General features: G+C 42.4%; 1 protein-coding gene across 1 annotated transcript; it reads right to left on the minus strand.

Moving 5' to 3' along the window:
• Window positions 1-4,595: 4,595 nt before the first annotated feature.
• Window positions 4,596-9,102, minus strand: LOC133505029 (ras-related protein Rap-2b). Its single transcript, XM_061827879.1, has 2 exons — window positions 8,203-9,102; window positions 4,596-5,485 (listed from the first exon to the last, which is right to left on the minus strand). Exon 1 carries the CDS (start codon window positions 8,804-8,806, stop codon window positions 8,255-8,257), a length of 552 nt encoding a protein of 183 aa, XP_061683863.1. The 5' UTR covers window positions 8,807-9,102; the 3' UTR covers window positions 4,596-5,485; window positions 8,203-8,254.
• Window positions 9,103-14,129: the final 5,027 nt, after the last annotated feature.

Below are 14,129 nucleotides of genomic sequence, written 5' to 3' on the forward strand. Positions count from 1 at the left end.
GCCATATCCGTCCCACCACCACCCCCAGCAGCCAGCCATAGTGCATCCCAGACCTCCTTAAGCATGCCAACCACATCGTGTGACCACCTCTCATGACCTTTTTTTTTTTTTTTTTAAAAGAAAAAAAAAAGGAACCGATTAGAGCGTGTGCCTCACAGTTTTGAGGACCGGGGTTCAAACCCCGGCCCTGCCTTTGTGGAGTTTGCATGTTCTCCCTGTGCTTGCGTGGGTTTTCTCCAGGCACTCCGGTTTCCCCCCACATCCGCAAAACATGCATTATGGGGAGACTCCAAATTGCTCTTAGGTGCTCTGCGATTGGCTGGCAACCAGTTCAGGGTCAACCCGCCTCTTGCCCTAAATTAGCTGGGATGGGCTCCAGCACTCCCGTGACCCTTGTGAGGATAAGCAGCTCAGATAATGGATGGATAAAAAGAAAAACATCCTTACTTGTGATACCAGAGTCCTGAACATATAAGTTTTAAAAGCAGGAAGTGAAACCCTCAAGCAGAGATGAAAATAAAGAAGAGCTTGCCACGTCATCTCTTTCCACCAAAGGGCAAATTCTTCCACTATCAGATGCTTACGCCACAGCCGGTGATTGAAATAGGAGATAAATACAATAAAAGATAGAGGGGGAGGGGGTGCTTACGCGCACTCTATCGGGCTTATAACTGCTATAAATGCTCTTATTGAGCAACAGTTCAAGGCACAGTTCAATTTCAACCACGCGTGGATAATTGAGGCCACGCAAACACAAAGCTCGCCTTAACTGCAACAGACTCGAAAATGAACCCATCCACGTAACACACTAAGAACTTATTTTATACATTTGTCAAGCTTCCATACTATTTAGCATTAAAACTTTGAGTTGATTTTTAACTGTAACAGAAGCTATACTGTAAAAAAACACATTTCAAAGACTCTGTTTGCGTGTTGCAACAACTGAACTAGCGACATTGCTCCGGGATTAAATGTTGCCCTTGTAAAAACCTAAAGTTAACTGCATGGATGACCTTTTGATTGTCATTTTAACTGTCGTACAAGTGTAAAAACAAGTTAACGATGGATATTATGACTTCAAAAGCCAAACATATGGAAAAATATTGTAGTTAATCCTATGCAGTAGAACATCTTACACGATATCATCAAAGTGTTGCTATTAACTGTCAAACAAGTGTAGAAAAAAAAAAATAATGTTAGATATCAGTTAAAACAAAAACCTACCGAAAAGGTTACTCCAGTGTGGCATGAGATTTGGCGAAATATGCCAACAAATTGCACATCATTAACTTTCTAAATAAGTGTCCCAAAAAAAGCCCAAGGAAAAGCGGTGTGAAACACATCCAGGGTTAACCCTTTGATCATTGCTCGGTAGTCGTAATTAATGACGTGGTGTAAAACATGAAAACAATTCAAGTCTGATGTATGTCGGGACTTTTAACACAGTCGCACAAAATCAAGTGTTGACAGAAGTTAACCACTGTAAATGGAAAACAACACAACAGTCTACATAAGTTTTGACGAGAAGTGGAAAAAAACGTCTGGTGTGTGACTGAAGTGCTGAAGTTGCTCCTGCTTTTGTAGCATTGCAACATGCCAAATGGAAGTTTTGAGCAGCTTTGAAGGAATATTCCTCCCACCCCAAATTGCACAACATTCAACTTACAAGGTTCGACGATATTTTACATGTGGCGTATTGTCATATAAAGTATTGATGGTGTGCCCACTTGATGGAAGCAGTGATAAGCTCCACGGTCGCAAGATGCTCACTCTAGAGCCTCATGGGTGGAACACGACCCTCCAACCCACATGCTCAATGAAAAGGTATACATAAAGTTGAAACCAGACGTTCACATAAAATACATCACAAGACAAATATGCTTTTTTTTCTGTCTGCCATGAAATCCGACTGAATTTGTCCTGTTTTAGGTCAATGAGGATTGCCAAACTTGTTTCTATTTTGCCAGAAAAATGAGATGGCAATTTTGCATTACTTTCTTCAGGGTCAAAATTTCACATACATTTCATTTGCATTTGGTATTATAGCCTATACACTGAGTGATGAGTCAAAGGTTTTGTACATTCTTCCCCAAACCTCTCACAATAATTGGCAGGAATTTCGGCCCATTTCTCCTGATGGAACTGGTACAATGGAGCCAAGTCTTGCACATGCCTTTTCAGGCCTGCCGTTTAATTTCAATCTTTTTTTTTATATATCTTTTGTTCTTAGACCCCTTTGTAATGAGTATCCCAGTGTGCTTCGGGTCATTGTCCATTTGCAGCCAAGCTTTATCTTCCTGGCTCGAAATATTTCTGCGTCATGTTCTGTTCTCAGGATGCCATCTTGTGAAGTGTACCAGTCCCTCCTTCAATAAAACAACACAACAAATTGTTGCTGCCACCGCGGTATTTCAAAGTTGGGGTGGTGTTCTAAGGCTCCCAAGTTTCCCTCTTCTTCTTCTGAACATATTGATGCTCATTATGGCCTTTAGTTTTGTCAACCATAGGGCGTCTAAAAAAAATTAAGGTCTTTGTCCATCTGTACATTTTATACTGATAATCTGTCTTTCTTTTTTTTTTTTTAGAGTCATGGTTTCTTCCTGGCAAAGTGGACTTTTGGGCTATTTCAGTACAGTAGTCATTTCACTGTGGATAATGACACATTCTTCCACAATCATCTTCACAAAGTCTTTGGCATGGCGTGATAGATATTACAGACCAAAACACTTCAATTTCTGAGAGAATGAACCCATCTTCCTGAGCGGCAGGATGGCTACAAATTTCCATGGCGTTTATAATTATGTAAAATTGTTTGAACAGATGAACGTGCCAAATTCAGGAATCTGGAAATTGCACCCGAGAATGAACCAGATTTTGGCAAGTCCACGTCTCTTCATGTCTTACCTATTTTCGACATATTACATAACTAAGTAGTTTGTTACAGGTGATTCTTCAAACCCATCCATAGGTGTCTCTAATTAACTGATGTTGTCAATAAACAAATCAACAACAACATAAAAAAACAAAAATTTCTCATTTGTCTAGCATTTAGCAAACAGAAATCCATCCATTAATTATGTGAACCACTTATTCTCACTAGGGTTGGGGGTCTGCTCGCACCTCTCTTGGCTAACATTAGATAAAAGCCAGATTCCACCCTGAATTGGTCTCAAGCCAATCACAGGCCACATATAAATCAACATTGGCACTCACATTCACATCAATGGATAATTTAGTTTTCAATTAACCTACAATGCATGTTTTCCAAATGTCAGAGAAAAAGCAGAGAAAACCCATGCATGTACAGGGAGAACCTGCCAACTCCACAAAGGTAAACTGGATTGCAACCCGGGACCTCAGGAGGCAGATGATCTTATCAGTCAATCAACGTACTGCCCGTGTGTAGAAATAATTTTGATAATCCTAATTGGCCTAAAAACACACTCTGATTTCATGTTAGACAGTGAGGTACTGCAAAGCAAAAGCAGGAGACATAATGTGCCAATTAATCGGAAACTTCTCTTTTCATGCAGTGGAAAGTTTGAGAGTGAGATGTCGCCTTATTTCCTGTTTTGTTGCACAAATATCACACATCCCCATCGTTCATTATGTTGGGGGAGGAAGTATTTGAACTGAGGTCAAATCAGTGATGTGATTAAGGATTAGCACATTCGCCTGCCTGCATTGGCTAAACTTGAAAGCGGAGCAACTCCACCTAAGTTCAAAGACTTCTGAAGTTGTACAATTTGGAAAATGACCAAAATTTTTTGGGGAGGGAAAAAAAAAAAAAAAAAAAAAATCTATACTAAATTTTGGAGTTCGAACCATGTCATGAGAGCTTATATCATTGTGTTGAAGTCGATTTTTTTAAATCAACTAGGGATGACATCAGCATAGCACAAAAGATCTCATTTTAGTGAGCATTAAAGGATTAGTTTTAGTTTTTTTTTTTTAACTTTGTAGCAACATATGTTCAAGAAGATAGGCACAATCGGACGACATCTCAGCAAGCCTCATGAGAACTGTACAGATCAGAAAGAATTAACCTAGCATGTTTAGCTAGCCACCCTATATTTTTTAGTATGATTTTTATCCTTTCCCATAAGGACTATTTCAAACTGTAAAGCGAGAAGTTGATTGTGCAGATCATCACTTTTTAAATAAAGGTACAAGATTTTTTTTCTATGTCAATATCAAGCCAACCTCAGTTTATGACATCGTTCGAATTGGTACGCAAGTAGGAGCGCGTCATAGCTATGATACCATAGTCATGATAACAAATTATTTTTATACCACACACAGGCCATACTGTAAATATAAAGTGATCAAATGAAAAACCGGAAGTAAGATGTTCACTCATACACTAACCAGTATATTAGTAATTAAGAGGCGCTCATATCCTGGAAATGTCGTGACCTTCAGAAACTGGTCTACTGAACTTTTTAAACTTGTAAGACAGTTATGAATACTACTTAAAACATGTAGCCAGTAAGGCTAATAAAATGTTTAATTGCAATAATTGCAACCTGCTCATTTCTATTGTTTGAAAATTTGCACACATTGAAGGTTGACCGTCACTTTTAGACATGACGCTTAAAGAAGTGAACAAAAGAGAACAAAGCCTGATGATTTTTGTTTTTAAAAAATGCCATCTGTATTAAAAGTTCTTTTTTTTAAAAACAGACCGCCCACAGTTAAAAGGCTGGTCTGAAATTCGACTTACAATCAGGATTAGATTTGTCAACACCATGTACATAATCATCATTATCACTTGTCCAACAAAATAAAACATTGATTGAAGAGGTCTGGAAGTGGTTCGGTGCCATTGTCGTAATGTTTCCAGTACCTGTGCGTTTCAAGACTGCTCATAGCACTAAACGCTGTGAACTTACAGGGGGCAAATAAAAGCACCAATTCCTTGAAAAGAACACCTGTGAAGTGTGTTGGCACTAAACGTGAACAGTTGACCTGTGTTGGGGAGGGAGGATAAAAAAGGCACTGGACACAAGGCCCGGGCGGGCCTCACGTCAAGTTTGCTATGATCTCCTTGCCACCCCGGCAAAAAAAAGAAGAAATTGTTGCTCTATTCCACCACCAACTTGTTAGACTTTGGAACAAAAAAAAAAATCATAATAAGAACCTCTAGGTTTGTACCCGTCCAGGATTGAGTGCGATTATTAACAAAATATACTTTCACAGTCTCTCTTCCCAAATATCCTTTGAATGTTCTCCGTGTCATTTCCATGAAAGAGGAATTCGAGTACCCGGGTGCCCTTAAACCGGTGGGTTCAGACCTCAACTGTGGCCACGGAGCATGCCACAAAGATTCTCTGACGCTGCAGAATTCCTGAAGAGTGGATGGAGCCCTCCCCTCCACCTCAGTTGCTTCCCTCCTTTTCCTCCTCTTGTTCCCCTGCAGCATTCCTCTTCATTTTTCCTTTGAGGCAAGGCTGTGATGCCAAGAAGACACACTTGCTGCAACACACTGCCACAAACAACAAAAACAATGGTCAGCAATCAAGCCAGAACCACAAACCAGTCCTGGGTTGCGGGCCAGTGTCGGAAATCTGGCAGACTCTCTGAGAAACAAGCCCATGTTGTTGTCTTATGTTAAGAGAACCAACTGCTAACAGTTTTTTTTAAGCTAATCGAGTTACGAGGACCAACTCGTCTCTCCAGTTCTGCAAATGAGCAAAACACTTCCTCAATCATATCAGGGTGAAAAAAAAAACCACACACAAAGAGGTGACTCAGTCCAGAAGGACCAGGTTTCAGGACTACAAGGTCAGCGGTTCATGACGAACTGGACCAAGACGTAAGGATATCAGGAGGAGGTTGCGCTGGCAGTATCCCACTGAACAAAGCAGTGGACTCGTAAAAGTCCGTCTATAAAGATCTATAATCTTGTCTATAAACCTTGATTTGTATACTTGGTCTATGACACATTGGATTACATGTATGAGGTCCTTGTTGTATGACTGACTTTGGATGCTGGTCCTACATTGTTGACGCAACCCCAATTTGAACCACATAGTAGTCTGTCATTGTAAGTAACTGTAGTCAAACTTGTGCTGAGGCAGTCGTAAAATCAGAACTCCATGAAATATTTGTATTAAAAAAAAACACATGCCATAAGTAAGAAGCATTCAGATGAAAAATTGTAAGTGGTAGTGCAGCATGACGACATATTCTTATACTGTTCATTAACCTGGGTCACTGTACGTTATTTGAAACCTCAAATCTGCATATGTCGGGAAAGTCAAATCAAGGATCCCCTGCATTGCACAAGTCAACGACGAAAAATATTATTGATTAAATTAATTGTAAGAATTTAGGCAATAGTGTGGACTTCATTATTTCTCCAGTACTTTGTCGTCTAAAGGAGGGCAACCTGACATTAGCTAAGAGCTTTGGTCAGTACTGAAACAGAAAGTTTAGAAGAATCGTCCATCCATTTTCTGAAGCGCTTATCCTTATATGTGTCATGGGTAATTTGAAGCCTATGCGTAGTCCGTGAAATCGTTGCCAGCCAAATCACAGGGCACATGTAAATAAAAACAAAAAAATACATCGCACTCACATTCACGCCTATGGGAAATTTAGACTCCTTTATGAACTTATCATGCTTGTTTTAGGGATGTGGGAGGAAACCAGAGAACCGGGAGAAAACGGACAACATGCAAAATCCACACAGGCAAACCAAGATTTGAACCCAGGTCCTCAGATCTGTGAGGCAAGACGTGTTAACCAGTCGTACTGCCCAGATTGGAATGTCCATCCATCCATTTTCTTTGCCGGTTATCCTCACGAGGGTCGCGGGAGTGCTGGAGCCTATCCCAGCTGTCAACGGGCAGGAGACCGGGTACGCCCTGAACTGGTTGCCAGCCAATCGCAGGGCACATCGAGACAAACAGCCGCACTCACAATCACACCTATGGGCAATTTAGAGTGTCCAATTAATGTTGCACGTTTTTGGGATGTGGGAGGAAACCGGAGTGCCAGAAGAAAACCCACGCAGGCACGGGGAGAACATGCAAACTCCACACAGGCGGGGCCGGGATCGAAACCGGGTCCTCAGAACTGTGAGGCCAACGCTTTACCAGCTGACCCACCGTGCCACCAGTTTGGGATATACAAAGGGAAATTATACTTATAAAAATCCTCAAATTCATTGAAACAGGTTTCAAAGAAAAAAGCCAAACATACGACGTATCTTATAACATTTAAGGAAGTGCAGAGAATAGGGGTTCCTCAATTTATGATCAGAGGTCATTAATGGTGCACAATGTACGAGTTTGCTTTGCAATGTAAGAACATGTTGTCATTGCACACAATGCTGAGTTACAGCCATATGCATTGTCGTTTGTTTTGTCATTTTTGCTTTGATGTGTATTTCATACCAATAGTTATTCCAACTGACTTGACCACTGCCTTAATTAGCTATGTCACACTGAAAAACATTTCAAGGCCCCAAAAATGAATGGTATATGACAACTTATTCCAATTTGCGTACAAATTCAGATTATCCTGCTGCAGTGGGAATGAAAAACTTGAATTAAAGAGCCGCTTTTTCCAAATATGTATTTAACATTTGCAGTCAACAGCAATATTCGTGTGTATAGTCATATTTAATTGGTGTTTTTATGAGAAATTTCCCGAGTTTTCAATTCAGTGTGGGATGGTGTGTTTTGTTTATTTTTCAACAGGGCAGTTATAACTGAGCCTCTTTTGAACTCTGCCTAGCAACAAGTGGCCACGTGACTAGGGAAAACGATATTCTATCCAGCAAGATAGCTCAAATTTGTAAAGTTTGATCGCCATAGCGCTTTTGTTAACAATGAGTATCATAACACAATGGAGGACACGTATATATAAGGCCCAAAAGACAGTTATAGTGAGAGATATTTTTAACATCCATATTCAAGAAAACGAAATTGTTGAAAATAGCATAATTGTCAGGTTACCACGAGTGATTACAACCCCTTGGTTGGGTCTGCATGTGTAAACGGAACCCCACCAAGAATGTAGTGGTTTTTGCCTAGGCCCCCGCCCCACACTTAAAAACAAAGTTTGTATTCATTTGAAAAGTCGTTTTAAAACGACGTGGCTAGAAATGAAAAGCTTCGACGACAAATCAGCCAGAGTGACGCAACGACGTGAGTTTAAAAGAACTGTAAAGGTGTAGTACCCAACTCGACTTACCATTGCAAAAAAACATAAAACAAAAACGGCGATCGAGGAGCCGAAGTTTCCCTTACAAGATGACACAAGCCGAACAACACTGGTCGTCGCCATTCGGTGTGGACGCATAGTTCATCTGGCGGACTATCTCGGCGAACAGCTCGTCCACCGAGGTCTTGTTCTTAGCCGAGGTCTCCATGAAGGGACAGTTCCAGTCGTCCGCCAGCGCCTTGCCCTCACCTGACGACACCTCCCGTTCCCCTTCAAGGTCCACTTTGTTGCCAACCAGGATCATGGGCACCCTATCGCACCGTTTCACCCGAATGATCTGATCTCGCATGGGCTTGATGTCCTGGAAGCTCTGCTGGTTGACCAGGCTGTAGACCAGGATGAAGCCCTGGCCGTTTTTGATGTACAAGTCTCGCATGGACGCGAACTGCTCGGTGCCGGCCGTATCCAGGATCTCCAGCACGGACGGCGAGGAGTCCACCTCGATTTCCTTCCGGTAGAAATCCTCTATCGTGGGGTCGTACTTCTCGATGAAGGAGCCCGTCACGAACTGCACGGTCAGCGCGGATTTGCCGACGCCCCCGGAGCCGAGGACCACCACTTTGTACTCCCTCATGGTTCCCCGAGAGAGCAGCCTCGCTTGTTCGCCGCCAGCAGTTGAATTCGGGGAGTGGGGCGGGGGGTGGCTCTCGGGTCGCTGGCTTGCGGGGCGTGGCCGTCTAAACTAGCGCCGTTCGGGGTGTGCGGGGTCTGGGATCGACGCGGTTATTCCCGAGCCGCACTTAGCGCTTGTGTTGAGACATGTCATTTGGCGGTCGGTTCCCGTCCGAGCTCCCCTCTCTCGTCTTCAGCACTCGTTCAAGTAGGCATACGGCGCCCGTTTCCCACTCAGTTGTTTGAATGCGACACGGCAACTACTTCCCGTTAGGACCTTTCAAAATAAAAGCGACGTAACTAAAACCTACCTAGTCACCTTTTACCGTTGACTCTAACATTACAACTTCCGGTGACGTGTTCGATACTACGAGTTAGCGTTTGACGCGGCGTGTGTCTTCCTGCCCACGCAGGCGTGCGTCTGACGTCACTCAAAGCGTCCGCATGCCGCGTTTTAAAGGTACAGCGCAAGCAAACCTCACAAGACCTGCTGCCCCACCTAGAGTTTCGAAATAATGGCTGATCCCCAGGCTTACCAGCTCTTGACTCACAACATTCTTTTCTACTGCGTGCTGTCATGTGATGTACTTTATAAACTCGTGAGACTCAAAACAAATGCACTAAATGCAAATTAGCGACAATCGATGACTGCGTGAGCACAGGAAGTGACTGTTGTGTCCCTTCGGACTTGAAACATTTCTCAAGTCGATTATAATGAAAAATAAATACATTGAATTTTGCCAAATGTACTGTTTTTAGGCCCCCAATGTTTGATGGGCCGAGGCTCTTTTTCAACCAGTAGATATGACCTGAAATTTCTCACAGAAGTTTAGTTTCATATCCTTCACAGAAATGTCATCTGGATTGTAGAATTTTGCCCTATGGAATTGATGTTATCGTGCTCAAGACTTCCTTAGTGTGACAGTCCAAACACATCACTCTACACGTCCAAATAACTTGAAAGTCCACAGGCACGTGCATATGCATTTTCAGGGGCAGGTGCTCAAGCCAAACCCATCATCAATAATGGAGATCAGTGTCGGTGCTAGAACATGTCTGATGGGAGCACGTTCGGTATGCGTGGAGGAGCACATTTAATTGATTAAAAAGTGCACGCAACTTGCATGTTGCTCTCGGGTGTACCCCAGGGCCTGATCCTGTCCACAATTGATTGTTTGGCGTCCTCAGGTTCTGTGGTGCAGGCACAGCAATTATAGGACATGTGCATGTAAAAAGATGTCCATTCACTTGCACTTGCATGTGTCTGTAGGCAGGCACCGCTGGGACTCTTTCACCAGGTGTGGGACTACTCACTTATGGCGACAAATAACTCATGAATATGCAAATTTCTTGTGCTCCCCCTTACTAATAATCTCCTTCGATAGACTTCAATAATTCACTTAGTCAGTCCCACTACACTTCAGTTGTATGATTCTTCTCCTGTCCTTGTCCTGTCTTATCTTGTCCTGTCCTTCATTCACAGGGTGTAGTGCTACAGTCTCATCCAGTATCCATATTTTATGTTTCTTTATTGCAGATATGGAATGATTTACTTGTCTCGTTCGGTTTAGTTACCGCTTTGTCTTTGTCTATGTCCCCCGTCTAGAAATTCTGTTTGGTTCAACTGACTGACTCTGATACTCAATAAACGCCAAATATAATACCAAGAAAGCACAACGGAAGCTTTAAAACTCTCCTGTGACACAGTTAAACTGTTCCGGCATAAAAGGAATGCAGATTCTCCATTGTGCCAGATGCAACAAACGAGCAGGAGGGGGGAAAAAAATGAAGAAATTGCATTTGGAGCACCCTGTGCTGTGGTCTGAAAACGTGTTTCTCACAGTGAAGAATGAATGTCCCATTTTGTTTTTTGTTGCACCAAATACTACTTTAAGTTTGGAAGCAGTCAGCTCACTTGGTGATCTGATGCATGCTGTGGTGGATACAGTAGCTAAATATTGTACTCAAGTATAATTGTTCATTTATAATAATATGACTCACTGTAGAAAACTACTCAGTGAAAAAAATTACTCAAGTACTGAGTGACAAGTGATTAACTTCTGGTTTTAGGTTGCAGTGGGTATAAAAACTAGACATAACTCAGTTCAAATGTCAGGCTTTTGTGTAATAAAATAATTTTGAGTAAGATAGATCATTTAAAAAATTATACCATTCCCTCATTCAGAAGTAACAGATCAGATTCAAACTCATGTTCAGGGGAGTCCATTTTTTTTAAGTGAATGAAAAAAGCAACACATCCATAGGGTGTTACATAATCATTATTTGCTGACCAGACTTATCGATACTGTGTGATTGTCTGTGTTTTGACGTAGCTAGAGGGAACAGAACATAGGCCAGAAGATGCATGTTTCATAGTTACTCATGGCACAAAAAAGAGAGCTAACTTTGCGTGATGCACAAGCAAAACAACAAAAACATCAGCAACTTACTGCAAAGTGCTTTCTCAAGTGGGCTGAAATATCCAAGTTCAAAGCCCATGTGTCATCCCTATAAATATTCTAAATTAGATATTGAAATGAAAAACACATATATAACATTACTCACTTCGATGTCTATACGAAAAAATAGATATGAGAGAAGAGCGCGTCATCCATGCGCAAAGTTGCGGAAGTGTCATTCGACATCCAAGTGGTCGCCATATTGGCTGCATCTACTGCCCGTGACGTCACATCGGACATTTGCCATTGAAAACACGCACGCTGTGGCCCCTACTGTGGGACACGAACACGCCCCTTCAGACACGGAAGCTCTTTTCGAAGAAGTGAACATCTCACAATCGAGTGAAGTGTCAGGGGGAATATTACCCTATTGTTTCGAGCCATATTTAGATGATATGCGGATCACTTCTAACTAACAACAGACTCCCAGACAGTATGCATGGCGCCAGCCCAGCAGAAGCCGTGCTCGTCCGCGAGGACGGGCTTCGGCGGCGGCTCATCCGCCCACCCATTATGAGACACGGAAGCTCAGCCGAAGCCGTGATCGGCGGACACGGCGCCGATGGGCACATCGACACATTTAGCACCTCTGACTTACGGACGCAGATCTTTGTTACATTCTGAAAGGATTATGTCATCCCCCCAATTATATTTTTTTTTTAGTAGCTCTTTACACACCTACCTGTCATTTGGAACCTACGAAGGTCTCGTCCTTTGTACCCGTGCAATCCATTTTTCACAACGAACTGGGTCTCTTGGATAATTATGAAGGGGAAATCCATCCTCCCAAGTGTTCGAGCAATATCCAGAAATGCAACGAGCCTGCATTTTGGCTAGGATGAAGGAACAAAGAGTTACCTTCCTGCAGGTAAAACTAACAGAAACAAACGAGTCCACTTGACTGCGCTCATGCCCTTAATGTCACTTCCTGCTTCTTGTCGAAAACAAATCCCTCGAGAGGATTTTCATGGCGGGAGTTACAAAAAGCCATATACATCAAAATCGTGTTTTGGGTTGAAAAAACAGATACTGGCTGCCATTTTTTAATGAATAACATACTAAAAATTATCCACTTCATGACAGTGGTACTTTAAGGAGTGACTAAACTACCCACCATGTTAAAGCTGTTGCATTACATATTCTGCAATGAAAACACGAAGTGGTGTGCACCTGTTACGACTTCTATTGATTGGCCCGCAAATCCTATTAAAACACCTTGTATACAAATATGACTTTCTCGTGTCATTTGATTTTATTTATTTGTATTTGATTTGATTTATCTTAAAGGCAGTGTTTCTCAGGCCCAAACGTTTGGTAGCCTAAGTCCATCATTCAAAAATCCTAAAGAGTTGAGAATTTTCACACAAATGCAGCTCAATACACTCGGTAAAAAGGCTTTTGGTCTGTAGAATTTGCCAGATAGAACCACTGATATGTCCCAAACATTTGCGAGGCCAAGCCTCTCAGTGAACAAGTCCACAATCGACTTGAAATTACTCTCGTGGCTACGTTAATAAGCTCTACAAAAAAATCCTTCGGGTCACAAAATTTTTTTCAGATAGAGCAATTGTTTCATGGGCTTCAACCTTTGATAGCCCAATTCTCACATTTACCAACACTGACAGACTGGAAATTTCTCACACAAGTTTAGCTCAGTGTACAGTACAGTACTCTACCAAAAAGCCTCAGCCAGTTGTAGAATAGAATTTTACAAGATGGTGGCACTGTTAGTCAGCCCTCAAAACGTTTGATAGTCCAAGCCTCTCAGGCAACAAGTCTGGTTGACTCACACGCGTGCACAAAAACTCCCTTTTAACCACAAAATCCATTGGCAATCATCGACATCGTGACTGCAGCATGTGACACACAGAAAGCTCTGTTGTCGCGATCTGAAAAACCCTCAGGCGTAAATGATGCACCACGCACTTTTCACGCACATTTCATCTTAATTTTTCCCCACTCTCCGACTTGTCCTATGCGTGCTGTAAGATCAATTTCAGGACAGAATGCTGCACGGAAGTCTCCCCCCCCCCGCAATCGACTGTCACTCGTTGCATCACATGTTCGCGTTAGGTAAAGTCAGTTGTGAAATGGCCTCACGTGTTCCCAATCAATGGTGATTTAACGCTCTGCTCTCGTGACTTCATCACCTCCGGAGAAGGCCGCCGGATCGATAGTGTATTAATTTGTCCACAAATAGACAGCAGAGAGCACACACACACAAAAACACAAACACGTTCATCAGCCTGAATCATGAGCGTGAATCACCGAGGCTCCAAGGTGTTTCACGCTCATTTCCATATGACTGCCACTCACAATGCATGCATGGCTGGGTCATGCATGTGGATTGGCTTGAGGGTGTTGAGGCCTCCGTGATGTGGATTGGTCACCATTGCGTGGCTCTGCCAGGTGGCGGGGATGCTTATTTTCACGCCACCCTGATAATTAGATAGACTCGTCCTCCTAATCAGGCCAAGGGGGGCTAACACCGCCGTGCCGAATACTCAGCAACACGACAAGATGAAAGAATCTATGAGCAACAGTATGTGTGGCTTCTCACGCACTTGTTAGGACGTCTTCTGGTCCCTATAAACTGCAAATACACACCCAGTAAAATACTTAATCTTAAGCAAATAGAAATCCTGTTTCACTAATAGATATTCTGAATACAATACTCTTTTATATTGACTTGAAATGTCTCGTAAAAAGATGCCAAAAAAGTAATTTGGACCACGGGTAGATGTCATTATGCTGCAAATTTACAAGGTTTTTGTGCTCACTGAACAAGTCAAACTGACCTGGAGTTTCTCACATAAGTTCAGCTCA

The sequence above is a fragment of the Syngnathoides biaculeatus genome, chromosome 8 (genome assembly GCF_019802595.1).
Source record: "Syngnathoides biaculeatus isolate LvHL_M chromosome 8, ASM1980259v1, whole genome shotgun sequence".
NCBI lineage: Eukaryota > Metazoa > Chordata > Actinopteri > Syngnathiformes > Syngnathidae > Syngnathoides > Syngnathoides biaculeatus.

Coding starts and splice junctions, on each gene's coding strand:
- LOC133505029 (XM_061827879.1), bottom strand. CDS start 8,806: ATGAGGGAGTACAAAGTGGTGGTCCTCGGCTCCGGGGGCGTCGGCAAA.